At 52.0% G+C, this 20584-nt stretch overlaps 1 protein-coding gene across 8 annotated transcripts in view; it reads left to right on the top strand.

The window, feature by feature from the left end:
• Gdpd5 (glycerophosphodiester phosphodiesterase domain containing 5) overlaps positions 1 to 20584 on the top strand; it is a 92758-nt gene that overhangs the window by 69107 nt on the left and 3067 nt on the right. For 4 of the 8 annotated variants that reach the window (XM_021243245.2, XM_004863221.3, XM_087211947.1 and 1 more), the window contains 12 exons: positions 1567 to 1660; positions 2169 to 2228; positions 8322 to 8420; positions 8727 to 8820; positions 9178 to 9323; positions 13963 to 14045; positions 15300 to 15450; positions 15968 to 16186; positions 16721 to 16878; positions 17177 to 17324; positions 18678 to 18760; positions 19305 to 19319. In XM_021243245.2, the coding sequence (XP_021098904.1) occupies positions 1567 to 1660; positions 2169 to 2228; positions 8322 to 8420; positions 8727 to 8820; positions 9178 to 9323; positions 13963 to 14045; positions 15300 to 15450; positions 15968 to 16186; positions 16721 to 16878; positions 17177 to 17324; positions 18678 to 18760; positions 19305 to 19319 (1350 nt within the window). Of the gene's footprint in view, positions 1 to 1566; positions 1661 to 2168; positions 2229 to 7450; positions 7597 to 8321; positions 8421 to 8726; positions 8821 to 9177; positions 9324 to 13962; positions 14046 to 15299; positions 15451 to 15967; positions 16187 to 16720; positions 16879 to 17176; positions 17325 to 18677; positions 18761 to 19304; positions 19320 to 20584 lie in introns of all 8 variants that reach the window. The other 4 variants (XM_087211949.1, XM_004863223.3, XM_021243246.2 and 1 more) reach the window with 3 other exon arrangements.

Below are 20584 nucleotides of genomic sequence, written 5' to 3'. Positions count from 1 at the left end.
TTGTATTGTGCTGTCCACAGAGCCACCTCACCTTCCCAGAGGGAGCTCCCTGTCATTGAGAGACCCAGGTGCCTGCCTTGTCAGGGAGGCTGCAAAGAAAGGCCTGCATGGGGACCTACGGATGCCTGGGACCTGTAGCTCCTTGGCCTGTCTCCTCAGTTTCCTGGGGACTTGGTCTTGGTGTTCAGGAGGGCCTAACCTGGACTTCATTGTCTCAAGAGCATCTGGGGTTAGTCCATGCAGCAGAAAGATGTGAGGAACACCCAGGAGGTCAGTGGAGTGGGTGGAGAAAGATGGGGAGGGTGTCTGGCTGTTGCCTTCCTGAGAGGCTCCTTGCCAAAGTGGTTGCCCTTAAGAAACAAGTGGGACCAGAGCATCTTTCAGGAATAGTTACAAGTCTTGATCCTTTATGGGTTTTGATTTCCCCAGCTATGCAATAAGGCGAGCATACTCAGTGATGTTACCCTGGACTCTCAGTGTGAGGCCCAGGGGACAGGGTAGGGGAAGCAGATGCCCCATGGGGTTCTCCTGGTGTCCCCTCCCAGCCTTCTGCCAAGCGCAGGATGGTAGCAGGCTGACATGGCCTAGTGCTGGCTCGGATTCTCTTCACAGCCTTGGGCAAGTTGCTGCCTTTCCTGAGCCTCCGTTTTCCTAGTTGTACAAAGAAGATATGAGTGGGTCTGTCTTTATGAAGAACAGCTCAGTGTATCTATCAGGAGACTTCAAAAGTTCGTTCCCTTTGAAGTTAATTCTATTTATAGGAATTCTGTAATTCTACTTATAGGAATCTATCCTAAAGGAATACTGAGAAATACTCAGAAAGAAGTTATGTACAGATTTTTCAGTTTTGTATTGTCATAATAAAGAATGACTGGAGAAATGCCATTCATGAGAAGTTGACTATATAAGGTACATGATGTCATTATACCATGTGGCTCTTATTTTAAAAAATCACATTTCCTCAACACTTTCACTAATATCAGTAAAAACTTGTGTTGAGAATTTTTTGAGTATTTACCCTGTGCCTTAACCCCCCCATCCTCTCAAAACCCTCTAAAGGGCAATTCTCTTCTTGTCCCTATCCTGTAGAATAGGACACTGTTAACATTTTATCCATTCCAAGACTCTGTATTTTCACATTTCTCATTGAAATCAAGATGAGCGTCACAACCAAGGGCATCTGGGACTTGGTGAATCCTGTCACCTCCATAAGGCCCTGTAAGCCAGGAAGAGGCCGAGTGGGGACCTGATTCCAATGTGTGTGTCTCACCCAAAGCTATGCTCCTGCCCACTCTCCCGAGTGCAGTGGGGTCCCAGCTTTGCTGTTCGCACAAATATATAGGTGTGGGGGACCTACAGGAAGATAATCCAGTGTGGTCTTGGTAGCAGTTACTTCTGGGCAGGGTGTCTACCTGGCACAGGCAGGACTGATGAGGAGGGAATGAATGGCCTGCACCTGCCCTGTGGTCTGCCTAGCTGCAGCTTTGTAAGAGCCCAGACCATCCATGCTCCTGCACTAGGAAGTGGCCTAGGGGAGCTGTGACCTCTGCCCTTCTCATCCCGCAGGTACCTCTACAACCGCATGGGCTACTGGAGCGACTGGTCTGTGCCCATCCTTGTGACCACAGCCACTGCCTTCACATACATTGCAGGCCTCCTGGTATGTGGGGCTGTCCCAGAGGTCAAGCGGCCTTGCTCCTGGGGGAGAGGGAGGGCCCTGCCCTGGCCAAAATAGGAAGCTGGCATTGCTGCACCTTGAAGCCTAGGTCCTCCAAGGCGGGAAGTTACCTCTTTTGCCAATCTCCCCCAGCTCCCCCTTCCACCCTAGCAAGAGCCATCCCAGCTCCTACGTCCCTCTGCATACTGCCCCTTCCAGGAACTCTGCTCCTGATACACTCCTCACAGAGGCACAGGCCTGCCCCATTCTGGACTGGGACTCCGTGGGGCCAAGGCTGAAATCTGTTTCAGAATCCCAACACTAACATTCCAAGTGCAGTAGGTCCAGTGACCTTTTGAGGGAGAGGTCTGAGGAGCCTGGAGGCCTGGTGTAAGGAGGCCAGGCTTGGGCTCGGCTGAGCTGGGTACTCCCACCCCATCATTTCCTGACTGTTCTGGGTCAGGCCTGGTCACACATGGGTTCTGACTGCCACCCTGGGGCCCCTCCTCAGGTGCTGGCACTATGTCACATTGTCGTGGGGCAGCAGATGAACCTGCACTGGCTGCACAAGGTAAGTGGTGCTGCTGGGGCTGGGAGGGGAGGGGGCTGGAGGCCACACAGTAGAGGAAGAGCTGAGACTCACCATCCTCCCCTGGATCCTGCCTTAACTGCCCTGGTGGCTCATACTGCACACTCCTCACAGCCTGGCCTGTATTCACTCATGTACCTGTCACAGCAGCCCTGTGGTGTAGGCACTGTCACCATCCCGTTTTGCAGGTGGAAAAGCCAAGGTACAGAGAGGTTAAGTAACATGCCCCAGGTCTCATGGTTTCCAAGTAGAAGGTCTGGGATTCTGGCCCCATAGCCACATGCTGAACAAGCACAGTTCATGGCTCATTTTGTAGCCCTGGCCTACTGAGGCCTCACATCTCACTTTCCTCTTTGTTCTTCAGTGAGCTCTTTGTTAAACCCTGATCCAGCGAAATAATTTCCTTAAAGCCTCTTGCACGGCTCCCAGGGTGACCCAAACTCCTCCACCCACCATGATCTGGCCGTACCAACATCTCCCTGCTGCTGTCATGGAACAGTCACCTCCGCTTCTGCCACATGAGACATCTCCAGCCTTCCCAACATGCCTGCTTCTTCTCTGCTTTCAGCCCCTTGCTCTTGTGCTCACTCTCTCTTTGGACTCCTTTCTTGTAACTCCTCCCCTGTGTCTGCACAGCCTTCTCCCCCCGGGCTCCCAGCCCTGACAGCCCCCTGCTACATTTTGGCATCTGTGTTTTTAATGTCCATCTGGATTCCCCAGCTCCAACCTGTTCTGGTCTGGTGTTCCTTGCAGGCTAGAATTGGCACCCACACGCTCCTCATCCCAACACCCCTCCCAAGGCCAGGCCCACGCCCAGAGCAGGCTTTGTATATGGCAAAGCCTTACTGCACAGTTGGTGCTCAATGTGCGTCTCTAGAGCCTGCTCCGCTTGGCAGGGGCACAGAGGTGGTGCAAACCTGACTATGACAGCCTTCTCTCCAAAGAGCACTGGGCCATGGCAAAGGGCCAAATCATCTCTGTTCCCAGAGCTCGGCCCAGGGTGGACATGCCATTTAGGAAGGGACAGAAATGTTCAGAAACAATAATTAGCCCATGAGATGGGGTCAGAGTGACTCCAAAGACACCTCTCACTCCCAGCCAGAGGTAGGGCAGGGATCTGGAAGAGGAAGAGGGACTGCTGAGCTTGGGTCTGGCTGTGTGGAAGAGGAGGTACCCGTGAACAGATGGGAGGGGTACAGGAGACAGGGCGGGCTCTGAGGTCAGTTACATAGGTCTGGAGCTCAGGAGCCAGACCCATGTGACTAAAGTCTTCCAAGGGTAAGGAGCCGCAAGTAGCCCCTGGTCCTGTCCCACCTTCCTCCTGCTGTCACTCTACTCTGAGGTCTCCTATGGGCTTCCGCACCTCCCTCAGTGAGGCACTTTCTTCTACCGGCTGCAAAGCTGACACATGAAAGAAGTGCACCAGCTGGCACTCTGGGTAGGGCTGACACATGCTGTGGTCACTTCCTGGGGCCATGTCCAGCTCTCAGCAGGCCAGGTCATGCCTGCTTCATCCTACTGGAGGGGCCTGTAGAGTCACTGAGAGAGCCGGAAGTGGTGGATCAGTGCAGGGAGTCACATCCCCTCTTTTGCCCTAGCCCTGCCTGGAGATCTCAGTGGGAGAACTGACCCTAGCAGGAGGGAGAGTCATCTAGGGCTCTACGGATTCATTACTAAGGACTTGGAAGTTCTATGGATGCATTCTCTTTCCAAACTTCTGTCACTCCATTCTAAGATTCTAAGAAATCTTTATTCTTTTGTTTGTTTAATTCATTTCTGACCATGTAATACACTGATGTGGTTCAAAACTCAAAAGAGAAAAAAAGTGTGCATGAAAATCCCCCTGTTGTCTTTCTACAGATATTTGAAGCCTATTCAGAAAACATATAAAACATCTCCTTTTTCTTTAAACATGAATGGCCCAGCCCACCCTGTGCCCTGCCTCTTAACAAATGCTTCAAGCACCTCCTCGTTGGGTACATGGAGAACACCACATGGGTGCCATCACTTGCTCCTGCTTGCTGCTCTGGACACTTCCCTAATTCTAGAGGTGCCCAGCTAGTCCCCTATGGATGACTCCAATCAACAGTCCAGTTGCTTCCAGTCCTTCACTAGAGCAGTGTGACAGTAACCTGGGAGAGAAGTTTCTTAGTTAAAAACATGTACTTTTATCATTTTGATCTTGCCAAATGGCCTCTTTGCCAAGTGCCACCAATACGTGCTCCCTTGGTAATGTATGGCTGGCTGTGCCTATCAAAACACCCTGTCCCATATGGACTTAGCTGATTTCTTCACCTTTGCCAATATGATGAGTGATAGTGATTCCTCACTATACTTTTAATTTTCATTTCCCTTATGATGAGTTACATTCAGCCTTTTCCACAGGATTGAGTCATTTGTATTTTCTGCTCTAGCAAATGTCTCTTCAAATCTTTTGCCCTTTTTGCTGTGGGATTTGCTCTTTGCTTATTAATTTGTAGGAGTTCTTTATAGATTTGGAAATGGGCCTTTTGGCTGATGAGCTGCAGATAATTTTTCCTAGTTTGTCATTTATCTTTTGACTTTGCTTATTGTGTTTGTTCCACAGGGATTTTAAGAAATTATTAAGTAATTGAATTTCTCACCTCTTTTATTTGTTTGTTTTTGTTTTTGTTTTTTTGTACCAGGGATTGAATCTCACCTCTTTTTATGGCCGCTAGGTTTTTTGTCAAACTTGGAAAGGTCTTTCCCACTGTAAGATTATATAAAATTTCTCTGTGGCATTACTTGATAATCACGTTTTTACTTCTTTTAAAAATTGAAGCTTTTAAAAATCTTTTTTAGAAGTTATTTTGGGGTGGGCTGGGGATTTAGCTCAGTGGTTCTAGCACCTGCCTCGAAAGCACAAGGTGCAGAGTTCGATCCCCAGTACCAAAAAAAAAAAGTTTTTTGGGGGCATGGTGTGATCTTACTTAGTTCTTTGTAGATGGCTTCCCAGTGTCCCCAGCTGTCTCCACTGAGTAAGCCAGCCTTCCTCTCTCATCTAAGATGCCACTTTGATCATATACTGTATATTTTAATATATTCAAAGCTATTTATGAACTTTTTACCTACTGTCATTTATCTCTCTGGTCTTATACCAGTATCATGTTGCTTTGAACACTGCAGTTTTATGGTATATTTTAATCCTGACCTGTATTTTGAGTCCCTGGTTCCCCTGAGTCCTGAGGAGCAGAGGATCAAGATGCTCAGAGTGGGCACGGAGGGAACCATCTGGGCTGGGGCCTGGTGCTGTAGGTGGGTCTGGGAGCCCTACTGGGGACCTTCTTCCTCCTCCCCAGTCACCCAGAGCTCCTATCTCCCAGAAACCTACCCCTCCCCAACCAAGGTGAGCTTCTAGAAGTTCAGGGCCAGGAAAGAAGGGGAAATTGAGGCTTTGTGGGAGGTAAACAGGAGACCCTCTCCTCAGCTGTCCCTTTTGGCCACACCCACCACCCAGAATCAGTTCAGATGCCACCTTTGGGGGGTTCTGGTCACAGCTCTCACCTCCCAGACACCTTGCTGTAGCCCAAGCAGCTTGTACCACTCTCGTCTGTCATTTCCTGCCTTCCCTGCTGCAGAGGCAGCAGTGGCAGAGGTGGCAGCAGTGGCCCCTGAGGCCTGCACAGAGGAGGGTCTGTCAGTGACCCAGCCTGAGGCCAGAGAGGAGCATGGGCTGCTGCCTGGTCACATGATAGGCCAGGGTGAGCTGAGCTGATCCCTGTGCCTCCAGTGCAGGCTTGACCCACACCTCTCCCCACTGCCCCACCAGGCCCACTTCATCAGCCCTTCCAGTGAATGAAGACTTCTCCTCAATGACTGCCCCAAGCTCCACAGTTCTTGCTGGTGTCCAGCCTCTCTCCCTCCAGCAGTAGTTGAAGGCACAATCATTGCACTATTTCATCCACTCTGTACATAACCCTGTTCAGCTGAGGGCACTCACATGTGCTGTTTCCTGTTGGTACAATCTCTGTGCTAAGCACTTTGTGCATTTTCTTATTTATCTTCCCCAAATCCCTTCCAGGTAGGCACTTACTGACCCCATGTCCCAGCTCAGGGAGGCTCCCTAGAGAGGCTTCCCTCTGCAAATGCATGGAGCCAGGATTTGGACCAGGAAGTAACTCAGCTGTGTCTATTCACCTTGGGCCACTCTCTGCCACTGGGACCCCAGAACCCAGAGGCCACACACCCCCAAGAGGCCATTCTGTCGCACCACTGCAAGGCTAGGTTCCAACTGCTGCCTGGACCCCAGGCAAGATGCGATGAATAAATGACTGACTGACTGAATGAATGAATGAACATCCCACTCCCCCCCCCACCCATTCTGTTGCCATCATAAACTGTAGCCCCAGCAGGGCAGCAAGCCAAAAGGCCACCATCTCAGAGGAGGACCATGGTCTGTCTCCAGGCTGTATTGTGCGGTCCATCCTCCCCAGTCAGATGTAAGAATGGGGGCACATTGTTGCAAGTCAGTGCTATCACTGTGGCTTCTAGACACGACGGAGGGAGAAAATCCCACACTGAACATTTAGTGTGCCACTGAGCACTACGGTTACCACTGCAGCAACTATAAAACTTGGAGGTGATGAAATTTTAATTGTATTAGGATGATGAGGAATTGGTTTTATTGCAAGTATTTCCCCTGGTAGTTATGCACTCAGAAATGACCCTTCAGGGATGCCCGCCGTCTCCCTGGCCACAGAGGGCAGATGCCTGGAGGGCAAGTGGGAAGAGGGATGTAACCTGGATGTCTAGGAAAGGGATTGGGAGCAGCCTGCCAGACTCCTCACCTCCCTGACTGCAGTCTGACCCCTGAGACAAGCAGAGGCTATTTGTTTCTAGACCTGCTCCTGCAAAGCTGTGAGGCCAGGGAAGCAGGGCCCGTGTTCCTGGGTGTAAAATGAAGATGATAGGACCTCATGTGGGATGTCAAAAGCACACCTGAGGGCCACCCTGAAGTGCCCCCACAGAGCCGGGCACACACACCTGCATGGCCTTGTTGTAGCCCATAAAGGCCTTCAACTTTTCTCAGCCTTGTTAGCTATTTCTTGGGGAGACACTTGTTACCATGCCAATGGGCTAAACTAACAAGTCTCCAAAGGAAAACTTAATCCCAGGCAAGAATTCATCTCCTTGCCTGACAGGGAGCAAAGACAGACAGGCTACGTCTCTGCCCTTGTGTCTAGAAAGTCCACTCAGCCCTTGCACAGTCAGTGGAAGCTCTCAAATGCTGCTGCCAGGAAGAGGCTTTGTGGGAGGAGATGGGGCCATGAGAACCTTGCTGCCAGAACAGCTTGATGAAAGCAGGGAGGCGAGCAGTGTGCCCTGGGGGGTGAGTCTGAGAAACCAGAGGGTAATGTGTGTGGCCTTGGTGGGCGTTCTGAAAACTGGGGGCTTTGGGATGCTGGAATAGAGGGGTGAATGGGCTGAGGGAGCAGGCCTGGAGGGGTGGGGAGGCAGATCTAGGGCTCCTGGGGTTAGTGCTGGGAGCTGGGTAGCAGGAAATCTGAGCTTAGTTTTACTTGGTTGAGGGTTTCAAGTGCCATCTGTCTCCAAAGAAATCTGTCCCCTGAAGATTTTCCCTGGTCCTCTGTCAAAGCTTGCTCCTGGTTCTCTGTAGAAGCTGCAGAAGGCAGCCCCATAACACATTAGAAGCTGGACGCCCAGAGGCCGAGGTTGGCAAGTCTTGGAGACTGCCCTACCCTCACCCGTTGCTTCTTTGGAAAGTGTCGCTAGGTGGCCCAGGGAGACCCCCTTGGCTGCGTGTTTTCCAGACTCATCTTGTCTTCTCTTCTCCTTTCCTTCTCTTTTGCTCTGTCCCTTCCTCTCAGGTTTGGCCTGCCCCTCTGTCTCTAGCTGTGCTCTCTCCCTGTCCCTGGCGGTCCCTTCAGCCCATGCCAATCACTTTCCTTCTTCCCTCTAACCTGCTTCGTCCTCCTTTCCTGCTCTCTCCATCTCTGCCCATGTCTGTCTCCTGGGCTCTCCCTTATCCTTCTCAGATACAGTGGGGGCCCTCACACCTGCTCTGACGCCCTCTCTGCTGCTTCCCCCTTCCAGATTGGGCTGGTGGTCATCCTGGCCTCCACAGTGGTGGCCATGTCAGCAGTGGCCCAGCTGTGGGAGGACGAATGGGAAGTGCTGCTGATCTCCCTGCAGGTAAGTGGGGATAGAGGTGGGGAGACTACTTCCTCACAATCCTTGCAATAGGCAGTGTGCCTTTTATTACTCCTGCTTCTCCATACCGGGGCCCAGAAATGGGGAGGGAAGGGTCTAGGGTCACACAGCAAGTGAGAGTCAGGGAGGATGCTACAACCCAGGGTAACTGGATCCCCAGCATCCACAGCTCATGAGTGGAGATGAGATTTGCCTACCTGTGGGTAGGAGTGGACTGTCAGTATGCTGGTGACCTGATCTGGACAGGGACAGTAGTCCCAGGGCCTTCCTGCCTCCTCCCACATGCAGGGCACATCGCCATTCCTGCACTTGGGAGCCCTGGCTGCTGTCACGATGCTCTCCTGGATCGTGGCAGGACAGTTCGCACGCGCAGAGCGGTCCTGTGAGTACCACCGGGTAGGGCCTGCCCTTCTTGCCCCCCATGGTGCCAAGGCCAGCTTGGCCTGCCCCCTCTGGGACTTTATCCCACTTAGCCTGCATCCCACTGGGGATGAGGTGGGGCCCCTGAGCTCAGCATGGGGTCTGACTCAGAGTGGCCACAGATGCCACTGAAGCCTTGAACTATACTCTTCCTCTGAGTGTCCATGACTGTGTGTGCACACACGTGTGAACTGAAGGTGGGTCTGCCTTCCTAGCAAGAGTGGATACAGACCACCTGGTCCTGGCCATCCCAGGCTTGTGGTTGGGCCTGGCAGGTGGCAAATGGCTTGCAGGAGGTGCTCATGGTCCATGTCTGCAGCTTCCCAGGTGACCATTCTCGGCACCTTCTTCACCGTGGTTTTTGCCCTCTACCTGGCCCCTCTCACCATCTCCTCTCCCTGCATCATGGAGAAAAAGGACCTGGGCCCCAAGCCCACCCTCATCGGCCATCGTGGGGCCCCCATGGTGAGTGCCACCTGAGGTCCTAAAAGATGGGGTGGGGTGGGTGCATCTGCCATTTTGGGGGGAAGATTTATGGGCAAATGGGAATGACATAAAAACAAGGATCATTATTAGCTCTTTGGGGAGGCATATGGGAAGAAGTGGTGCAAAGGCCCGGAGAGGCTGGACGAGACCAGATCCTGAAGAGCCTGTAGGTATCTACAGACACTCAAGAGTTGCAGGAGGGTTTCAGCCTAACACCAGCTCTTGGGGTAAGAGGACCAGGAGAGAGCTGCCGGGTGAGGGTCTGGGGCTAGGGACAAGTGGCAGGAGGCCGTCAGGCTGTGGGGTGACAAGTGGCAGGAGAACTGGTCAGGCCATGAGCCAGGAGAGCTAGGATATAGCTCAGTCAGCTGTTCAAGGGACGAGAGTGGAACCACTGAATAGGAAAGAGAGGACAACATGTAAGTTAGCACCCTTTTCTAACACCAAGGTGCCCTGCCTCCATGAGAGAGCTGAGTTGAGGGGACAGCCAGCAGAGAGCCAGCCAGGCCTTCGTCATTGTGAGGGTGCAGACAGTTGCCCTCCTCCCTGTGCCTAGTTCCCTCATCCTGTGCCATAGAAAGAGCAAGAGTGTCTGCCACAGGGTGTGAGAAGCAGGAGCTGGCACAGCTGAGGTAGGTGCCCAAGCACCTCGAAAGCCCTTGCTTTTCAACAGGGGCAGTACCGGTTCTCACCCCCCAGGGGGCACTTGGGGCACTTCCTGAGAGTTTGGTGTCTGTTGGGGTTTCCAAGGTGCCATCAGAGTTCAGGGAGGTCAAGGGGCAACACAGAGACATTGTTTGTTTGTTTGTTTGTTTGTTTTGGTACTGGGGATCAAACTCAGGACCTTGAGCTTGCAAGGCAGGCATGGTGCCACTGAGCTAAATCCCCGGCCCTGAGACATTGTTTGAAGAGGACACGTCTAAGCTGGGATACAGCTGCTTGGTAGAGTGCTTGCTTAGCATTTGTGAGGCTCTGGGTTTGATTCTAGCATCAAAAGAAAAACAAAAAACAAAACCAAAAAACAAAAAAGGATGTGTCTGATGGGGCTGTAGGTCCTTCCCTATTGCATAAGGTGGGCATTATTTTCCAGGTAAAACTCAGAGTCCTATGGCCCTAAGCTGGCCCCTGGGACCCTCCCATCAAACCCCACCTTGCCAGTTGAAATCTGGATTTGGGATCCACTTTTGCCACATGCTTCCTGTATGTCTTAGAGAAATCCCAGCCCCCTCTGAGCCTGAGTTTCAGGGATGCCCATGTTGCTGGCTTCTATGAGAACTGAGAAGAAGAGCTCCCCAGGTAGGCAGGCCCAACGTTGGGGGTGGGCAGCCCATCTCACTGTCTCTGGAGGCTGGGGGACAAAAACTGCACCAAAGCAGGAGAGAGGGCAGGGAGGGGAAGGAATTGGCCCTAGAAAGGATTGTTTCTTTAGTAGAAAAATTTCAAACATACACAGGAGTGCAAAGAGTAATTTAGCATATCATGAAGAACTATATAAAGAATACAATACATCTTCAACATTTATTGACATTTTGCAGTTCTTGCTTCATGGGTCCTCCTACTGTTTTTTTCTCTGCTATAGTAAAGCAAGCCCTAGATGACATATCATTTCATCCATACATACTTCAGGCTGTATCTCTAACCATAAAAGTGTTTTTCTCACAACATAACCACAGTGCTATTATATATACTCAACCAAATTAACCAATAATATCTTAATATTATCTAATATCAAATCTATATTCAATTGTATTCTATTGTTTGAAAAATATCTTTATATAGTGCAGTTGTTGAGTTGTTAAGAAGCAACATCCAGGGGCCAGGGATGTGGCTCAGTGGCACTGTGCCTGCCTGGCAAGCCCTAGGTCCTGAGTTTGATCCCCAGTACCAAAAAAAAAAAAGAATCTAAGAATCAAGATCCACAGGATATCTACATAGAGTGTCTGGTTGATGCATGTCTCCTACGTATCTTTTAGTCTGTAAGAGTCCCCTTCCCTCTTGTCTTTTTTGCTATTTGTTGAATCAACTGAGTCATTTGTCCTGTAGATTTTCTCACCTTCTGCATCTGGCTGGTTGTGTCTTTATGGCATTTATTTTAGAATTAATTTATTTGCTTTAATTGGTATATAGTATACACATTTATGGAGCACAGTGTATTTCCATACATGTACATGATAATGTCAAATCACGGTAATTAGCATTACTTCAGACACTTATCATTTCATCGTTTTGGGAACATTCAAAATCCTGTCTTCTCTGAGAGGCTGAGGCAGGAGGATGGTAAGATTGAGCACAGCCTGGCAACTTAGCATCTTAATGAGACGCTGTCTCAAAATAAAAGAAAGGACTAGAGGTGTAGCTCAGGGTGAAGCCCCAGTGTCATGCACACACACAAAATGTTTTTCTTTCTTCTGGCTATTTTTTGTTTTTTGTTTTTTTTGGTACCGGGGATCAAACTCGGGTCCTTGCACTTGCAAGGCAGGCGACAGAACCACTGAGCTAAATCCCTGGCCCTCTTCTGGCTATTTTGAAATATATAATAAATTATAATTTACCATAGTCAGCCTATGACCATAGAATATCAGAACTATTCATCTTATCTAACTGTAATTTTGTATCTGTTTACCGCCCTCTCCCATTCTCCTGCTCCTGCCCTTCCCAGCCTCTGTTCCTCTATTCCACTCTTTACTCCTATAAGAGCAACTTTTTAGCAGTGGCTTTAGAGGAGCCACCCCGCCCCTCCCACTATGTCTGCATGAACACACGCATGTCAGGTCCACACTCTGTATCTACACGTGGGTCCTCTGGTGGTTGCCTGTGGGTTCCAACTCTGCAGCAAGTCTGAGAGACATCCTGTCTTGGGGACTGTATTTGTGGACCCTGAGTGAGTTGTTCCTATGCACACTTTCATATTTAGTGGGACTAGCTCCTCAGTGGGGAGTCCTAACCATGGTGTCCTGCTTACTGAACACTATCCACATACCTGTACACACCTCCTGCTGGCAGACCCCATCCCTTGGACTGCTTGAGGCAGATGGGGGCTCTGGGACAAGGGTTGAGAATTCACCCCAGAACTACTGCATGTTTTGGAAACCTGCTTGGAGCCCTGGAAGTGGCAAGGGGAGGCCAGGTTTCCACAGCTCTGGGAGACCAATACCTAACCCGGAGAGACCTTAGCAGTGTAGAGAAGCTTCCAGAAAAGACTATCCCCTCCCAAACAATTTGTCTGTCCCCCCAATCTTTGTAACCCCTTGTACTCTTCTTCCAGGTGGCCTGCTGCAGGTGCCACCCCTGTGGAAAGGGACATTGGCACTTCTTAGCAGTCACTGGCCAGGGAGACATGGCTCGGAGCTCCATAGTCCCACTCTTCTAGGGACTAGGATCTCACACTGGGGGGGACAGATAGCACATCCTCTAGGCTGCTGTACTCCAGGGAGAGAAAGAAAGGGGCTCGAATTACAGAGTCCCTACTGTGTAGGGCTCTGGCCTAGGGTCTCTGACACCTGTTTTCTCACCTAGGAAGTGGATAAAATGAGCCTATTTCATAGCTAAAGAAACCAAGGCCAGCTAGCCCAGTGGGGAATGGGATTACTCCTCAGTCAACTCCAAAGCCGTTGCCCTCCCCTGGCTCTCTGATTCCAGGCTGCTTTCCTGAGGAGGGGATGTATTGAGCTGGGGAACAGTGTGGCCAGAGGGGGAGAAGGTGGGGATGAGATCAGTCTCAGTACCCCTTCCACTCCATCCTTTCACTGGTCCTGTATCCCATTGGTCTCTCCCTGCCCTATATCCCATTGGTTCCTGGTCTTAACCAATCTCTGGGTTGGTGCTGACCTCCAGTGGCAGCAGGGGGTATGGAAGTATCTCAGACCACATGGAACCCGGCAGACAGGTTTAGGATCCTCAGAGAACAGTGAGCACACATCCCCAAGAGCAGATGGGGAAAAGGTCCACAGGAGGGACAATGCACCCAGGTCACAGAGCCTGTTAACACAAAGTCTAGACTGAACTAGGTACCTCTGATTCATGTGCCATTTATTAAGTACTTTCTTTGTATAAGCACTATGCTAGGGGTTTTTAATCCAAGTGGCCTCCAGCAGGGAGAATATTGTTCCTGTTTGTATAGATGAGGGCTCTCATCATCCCAGTGGAACTCCATCCCACTCCCCCTCTCCCTCCAGCATCTCCTCCTGGACTGAGCCTAGGGTATAACCAAGAGGGACTTGTCACTTAGCCCTGCCCAAAGCTACCATAGAGCCACCAAGCTATGAAAAAGACCTCCTGCTACCAGTGTCTAGCTCCAAGCCTGGGATACACCAAGAGTGGCATAATGATCAGTTACTATTTATTAGTGCTAGCTTTATGTCAGGCATTTGTATTTGCCCACATTAACCACCCCTGCCTGTCCCTCCCTCCAAAACCTGCGAGGTGGACATGATTTAACAGATGAGGAAACTGAACTTTAGAGAAGCTGAGTGGGCACCCAGGATGACACAGCTACTTGGTGGAGGAGCTGGAATTAGAACTCAGTCTACCCAGCCCTCCAGCATGGACAACCTTCCCCTGGCTGGGGAGGCTACATCCGCTGACTCCTGGCCCTCCCCTCCCCACCCCTGCTCCTCAGCTGGCTCCAGAGCACACACTGATGTCCTTCCGGAAGGCCCTAGAGCAGAAGCTGTATGGGATCCAGGCTGATGTCACCATCAGGTAGGCACAGGGGAGGGAGGGTGGCACCTCTTCCCCTCCCCACACACTTGTGCCTGGTCTCTGGGGTTGGAAGCTCCTATCCTGGAGCTTTGGAGGTGGGAGAATGAAGGACAGTGGTGGCAAACCTATGGCACACATGCCCCAGTAGGCTATTTGTATCGTTGAAAGCTCTGCTATTGTATTTTTCTTTTAATGTATGAGGTTTTTTCCACACTAAAACCTCAGTATTCAGGTTTAATTGTAGTGCTGGCACTTTATGATAAATAAGTGGGTTTGGGGTTGAGGTTTGGGCACTTGTCTCTAAAAGGTTCACCATCACTGCTCTAGGATATAAAACAGGCAACACCAGACTTTTCTTGGTTCCTGCTGGGGACCTGGAGCCCACCACAGAGCCACTTGAAAGAAGACTAGATCTATGTGTCTCTGCAGGACAGAGCTCAGCCACTTGGATAAGAAAGATTAGCAAGTTGCACAGCACTACAATCATTATGATGCCAGTTATGTTTTAAAAGACCACACCAAAGGGATGTATACATTTTCTATCTGTAGATACATACATATGAAGTAGTATGGATGGCAGGAAGAAGTCACTGCAGTCTCTTATCAGAGGTTACTTCTGGGCAGGGGAGAGGAGCAGGGCTGCCATGTAGAGTTAAGGTTATACACAGAATAAGGAAACCGCATCATAAAATAAGGGCACAAAAAACAAGGCCATTGTGCCCAGTGTAGAGGTCATACAATTGTGTGTATGGCACTAACAGGTGGTGGTAAGATGCCCCGAGGAATGAGGGTCTTCTAGTGTTTCACTCTAAGGCATCAATTGAGCGATTGGCACCCCTGCTGGGACAGAGAAGGATAGTGGTAGGGGTGGAACTTGTCAGAAGGCCCTGCATTTACACCATTTTCATTATGGCATCACATGGACTATGTTCCAAGCCAGATTCCAACACTTACTGGCCGTGGGCCTCAAGCTAGATACTTCCCTCCCCTGGCCTCAGTTTCCCCATTATCAAATGAGACAGCATCTACCTTTCAAGATGGCTAAGGTCAGTCCCAGCCTTTTCCCAGCCCTCCCTCTTGGCATCCCTACCCCGAGCTGACCCAACAGAGAGCCCCTGCAGGTGGGGAGCCTGAAGCCCAGGGAGGGGTGGGCTGCCCAGGGCCTGCAAAGGTGGGGAGGTGTGTGTGAGGGGCTGATCAGTGGTGGCCAGGTGAGAGCCCTGGCCAGGTGGTGATAGCGGCTCCTCCCCACAGCCTGGATGGTGTGCCTTTCCTCATGCATGACGCTAACCTGCGGCGAACCACCAATGTGGAGCAGGTGTTCCCAGAGCTCGCCCGCAGGCCCGCCTCCATGCTCAACTGGACTGTCCTGCAGAGGCTCAATGCTGGCCAGTGGTTCCTGAAGGTCTGACTGCACCTGGGCCCCAGCCTGGGCCCTGAGAACATGACAGGGACCCCAAGCCCAGTGAGAGTGGTGGGTGCCCATCAGCTCAGGGGGGGGTCCAGCCAGGCTGGTTAGTGGGCTCCTTTGGGCTCTGCGACTGCAGCCTGAAGACTTGAGTCTGTCACTGCTTGTTCTGGGACTATCTCCCTCACCAGGAAAGGCAGGTGGGGAGGCTGACAGTCAGCGCTGGGATTGTTAACTCTGTGACTAGAGAGAGGGGCTTGTCTGGTCTGACCTGCTGGAAAGGAGGAACATGCTGGGGTCTGGGAGGTGCTCCAGTCAGGTCATTCTCTCTGATAGCAGGTATGGGATAGAAAGGTGATGACTAGGTGCTTCTAGGTCCCCTCAGCGCCACAGCCATTCACCTGACACACACCAGTGGACACTGGTAGCCCAGGGCCTCCACGCTTGGTTGCCAGGAAGATACATGAAGACTCCAAAGGGCTGGTGACACAGAACATGTCCCTGTCTCAACCAGACGGATCCCTTCTGGACTGCCAGCTCCCTGTCACCCTCCGACCACAGGGAGGCCCAGAACCAATCCATCTGCAGCCTGGATGACCTGCTGGAGCTGGCCAAGGGCAACACCACACTGCTGCTCAACCTGCGTGAACCACCCCGTGACCATCCCTTCCGCAGCAGCTTTGTTAACATCACGCTGGAGACCCTGCTGCGCTCTGGCTTTCCACAGCACCAGGTGAGCCTGGGCCACAGCCAGCTCCAGCATGAACCTGACCCTCTCCAGACTTTCACATCTGTCAAATGGGGGTTGCACACCACTCGCCTCCCTGATGGAGTCTTGGTGGGGGCCGAGGGGAACAAGACAGACCTTCCAGACTTTCAAGGGCAGGAGCAGATCCAGGTTCTCCAGTTACCTCAGTAGAGTGCTGCCCACATCGCTGCAGTGTAGGATTTGGGACCAGAGGAAGCTGACACCAATCTTGATGCTGGTGGCCACATGCAGAGTGATGGTTGCTTGGGTCATCCATCTTTTGACAATCATCCTGAAGGGAAGCTTCTTCAGTTGTTGCCATATCCCTGGCTGAGATGACGTGTCCTGTGATAATGATCCCACTTAAGCAGTCAACATTCACCGTGGGCCAGGCCCCCCTCTAACCCTGCACATGCCCTCAAAGGGGTGGGGACTCATGTCTGTGCCTCCTCCCTCAGTTTTACAGAAGAGAAACCTAAAACATATACACACAAACATCTGTGCCCACCCCACCTGCAGGTCATGTGGCTGCCTAACAGGCAGAGGCCCTTCGTGCGGAAGGTGGCTCCCGGCTTCCAGCAGATGGCAGGCTCCAAGGAGGCGGTGGCCAGCCTGCGGAGAGGCCACATCCAGTGGCTGAACCTGCGCTACACTCAGGTGTCTGGCCAGGAGCTCAGGTATCTGCCTGCCCAACTCCCAGGGCACCCAGGGAGGGTGGGAGTGCGTCTCCTGTCACCTGTGCAGATAGGCAAAGGGCAGGGCACACTGGGGACTTGCCTTGAGCATGATTCAAAGATGAGAGATGCAAGCTGGGTATAGCTGGCTTTTCCTGAGAGCCTGGCCCCCTGGGTGACAGTTCTTCCTCCAAGGACAGTTGTTAGGGTGGCAAGGGGCGTGAAGGGGATGCACTTTACTGGCTTCCCACACTGGGGAGCAGCCAGAGCCTGAGCCAACCAGCCTCTGTCCCTTGCCCAGGGACTATGCATCCTGGAATCTGAGTGTGAACCTCTACACTGTCAATGCACCATGGCTCTTCTCCTTGTTGTGGTGCACTGGGGTCCCATCTGTCACCTCCGACAACTCCCACACCCTGTCCCAGGTGCCTTCCCCCCTCTGGATCATGGTGAGTTGGGGGTTGATGAGGGCAGAAAGCACCTGTGGTGGAGTGGGGGTGGACAGTGCAGAAAGCTGCCTGTGGCTGGCCCAACCCTTGGGTGAGTTCCATATGTGGGTCACTCCGTGGGGAGGTCTGGGGTAGGGGGCATGCTGAGGGTGCAGGCTGGGGGCATAAAGAACTTCATGACCTCTGGGATCTGAACTGAGGTGCTGGAAGGACCCTGGGCCTGACCCACAGGGAAGAACACATCCCTTAGAAGCCCTTGAGAAGTAAACAGCTACTTGGAGTTTTTGGTTTGGGGGTGTTTATTATATCTGATTTAAATGAAAAGAGGATAACAACAGGAAAAGGTAGAGAATGTTAAATTGCTCAGAGAACAGTGAGTTGTTTGAGTTGGTCAGCTGAGCACCTGCACATAGGCTGAGTTCCAGTCCCGGGCAGCCCTGGGCCTCCTTCCTTCCCTGAGGACCTGGAAGGCAGAGAGCTCCCGTGGCTAAGAGGGTAACACTGTCAAGGCAGAGTCAGATCTGCATTGTGGATGGTTTCATGGGGAAGAAGAGGAAGTCCAGGGAACCAGAACAAGACTGACAGGAAAGAGAACTTGAGAGGGGCGAAGTCAGAGGAGTCGCTGAAGGAGAGAAAGAGCGGGCACCTGAGCCATGGGCTTCAGCTGCTAGAATCCAGTACTAACCCTGCAAAGTCCTAAAGACGCTGCTCTTCAGCTCTCACCTGCCTGTTGCTCTTTACAAACTGCCCAAGTGTCCACTAGGATGACATGAAGTAACTCACTGAGCAGCAGCAGTGACAAGCAGGCTGGAGCATTCTACTAAAGGACGTTGCCCAACAGCAAGAGGAGCCCCTTCCTCCTGCCCTTTTCAGGCCTCCCTGAGACTGAGGACTGAGGAGGCTTGAGGCTGCTCGTGGAGTCTTTCCCTCCCCATCCTATGTTCCCTATTGGGGAGGCACCAAGCTCGGGGGTTGCCATGCAGTGACATATGTACTACCCCACACAGGTGCCACATGCCCACCTGCTACTTTGTGTCACACCCTCATATTCAGATATAGCATCCTGTTTCATCATTCACATGTTGCTTTGCACTTCCTTAAGCACATAAATCCTCCAGGCTTATCATGGCACTTCTGCCCTGAGTGTGTATGCACACACATGTGCATGGACACAATACCCACCCCTAGGCCTACAGTGCCCAGAGCTCGCTCCTGCAAAGTGAAATCTTATACCCTCCAGCCTTCAGGCCCTCCCCTACCCCTCCCTGATGGTCACATGGGGTCCTCCAGCCCATGGACCCTCTATCAGGATGGACCATGACTGGAAGCTGGCCTCGGGCCATCTGTCCACAGCCCCCGGATGAGTACTGTCTCATGTGGGTCACTGCCGACTTGATCTCCTTCACCCTCATCATTGGCATCTTCGTGTTCCAGAAGTGAGTAAGCTCTGACACTTCCATGGTTTTCTCCACCCTTGCTAGGCCCAGTCCCCTCCACCCCGGCAAACCTTCCTCTGAGCCCTGAGCTCCTGGCCAGGAGAAGGCCTGGCCAGGAGAGAAGTCCAAGGCCCTTAGGCTGTCCTCCCTCAGCCAGAAGCTTCTGGAATGAGCGAGCACCCAGGTGGAAGCCCAGAGCCAAGCTCTGCTCTGACCTGCTGTGTGGACTTTGGCAAATTCCAGCCCCTCTGTGGGCTTGTTGCTCACCTGTTAACCAGGGCATGGGTTATGGCAGCACTTGGCACTCACTGTGTCCAGCTAAAATTCTCCCCACCCCTCAGCACAGCAGCTGGGATGTGGTTCCAGGGTGGTGAGGGAGGTCCATGGGAGGGGTTAGGCCCAGCCTAGAGCCCCCACCCAACCAGGAACCCAGGGGCCCGATTTAATTCTTGACTGACGATCTCTCTCTGTCCCATCCCGCTCTGATCCGGCGCATGTCCCTCTCTCCCCTCCCCCCTCTCTGCTGCACTCTGGCATCTCACAGCTATCACTTGATCAGGTAATTCTGGCGTGGTTCTCCTCCTCCTGTTCCTCTTTCTCCCATCTCACCATCCCCTTCTCCAGTTCTGTCTGAAAACCTGCTGTGCACCAAGCCCCATGCTGGGTCAGCCGCGTGGAAACCCCCCTTGCCTGAAGGTCTGTACTCCTCCTTCTCTCCCTGCAGTCCTCTTCTCTGCCCTTCCCATTTTGCTGCTCTGCCCTCTACTCTGTCCCTACTGCAGTTTCTGCAGGTGAGGACCAGCATTTCCTTGACAAGTCCCTGGCCCGGCCTCTCTCAGCACCTGTGTCTCCCCTGGGGAGAAGGTCCCTGACTGAGCAACCCTGTCCCCACATCCGACACTAATGGGGGTCTTTCCCACCTGCACAGTGAAGACCCGAAGTTTCTGGCTCTCTCTCCCTCTGTTGGGGTCTGCCTTTCTGGACTTTGCTTCCTTTTCCACTATCCATGCTATCTTTCTCTCCCATTTCTTCTCTTTTTCTATTTTTGTCTCAGATTCCCACTCCCCAACCCCCATCCACATCCTTTTTCCCCATTGGGAAGGCATACAATGGCTTCCTGTCCCGGATGTGCCTGGCCTGACACCTTCCTGCTGGGTTTTAAGGTCTTAAGGATCCACATCCCCATTGGTCAACTGCCTTAATTAAGCCCTCCTGGGTCTGGCAGCTTCACTGGCCAACCAGTGGAGGAGAACCTGCTCTCTGGCGATTGGAACAGGCCCAGTGAAGGGACATTTAGCCATTAATCTTTACATCCACAGAGTTGGCAGACACCCACATGTGCTGCCTGTGATACTGGGCCCATCAGATACTACCAGGGTTCCCCCTGGGGATCAAGAGGAGCCCATCAGAGGAGGAAACCTGGGAGACAAGGGGGGGTGGGGGGGTCATTTTCCTGTAGGCCTCATTCTTACATTCATTCACTCAACAAATACATGTCCAGCATGTGCAGCATGGCAGGCACTGAGGTTGAGGCTGGAGGCCCAGTGATGACTAAGGATTCATAGGGCAGCCAGCCCAGCCAAGACATAGGGGCCACTTGCTTTTTCCTTGTCTGTCTGCTCTGCCCATCCATCCGTCTGTCCATTTCTGTTATGCTGACCCCCATCTAGAAACTCACAATTGATTCCTTGTGGAATCTTGGCTTCTTCCACCCACCCAAGCAGGAGAGGAGGGAGAGGAGAGGAGGGAGTTTCCAAGGTGTTCATTTGTTCCCTTTGGTGTGTGTGTGGGGGGTCCATCAGCTTTCTGCCCCAGTCCTAGAAA

The sequence above is a fragment of the Heterocephalus glaber genome, unplaced genomic scaffold (assembly GCF_053883595.1).
Source record: "Heterocephalus glaber isolate CG9 unplaced genomic scaffold, H.glaber_assembly_v1.0 deba00001428, whole genome shotgun sequence".
Taxonomy (NCBI): Eukaryota; Metazoa; Chordata; class Mammalia; order Rodentia; family Bathyergidae; genus Heterocephalus; species Heterocephalus glaber.
This window is presented reverse-complemented; position numbering and strand designations above follow the sequence as displayed.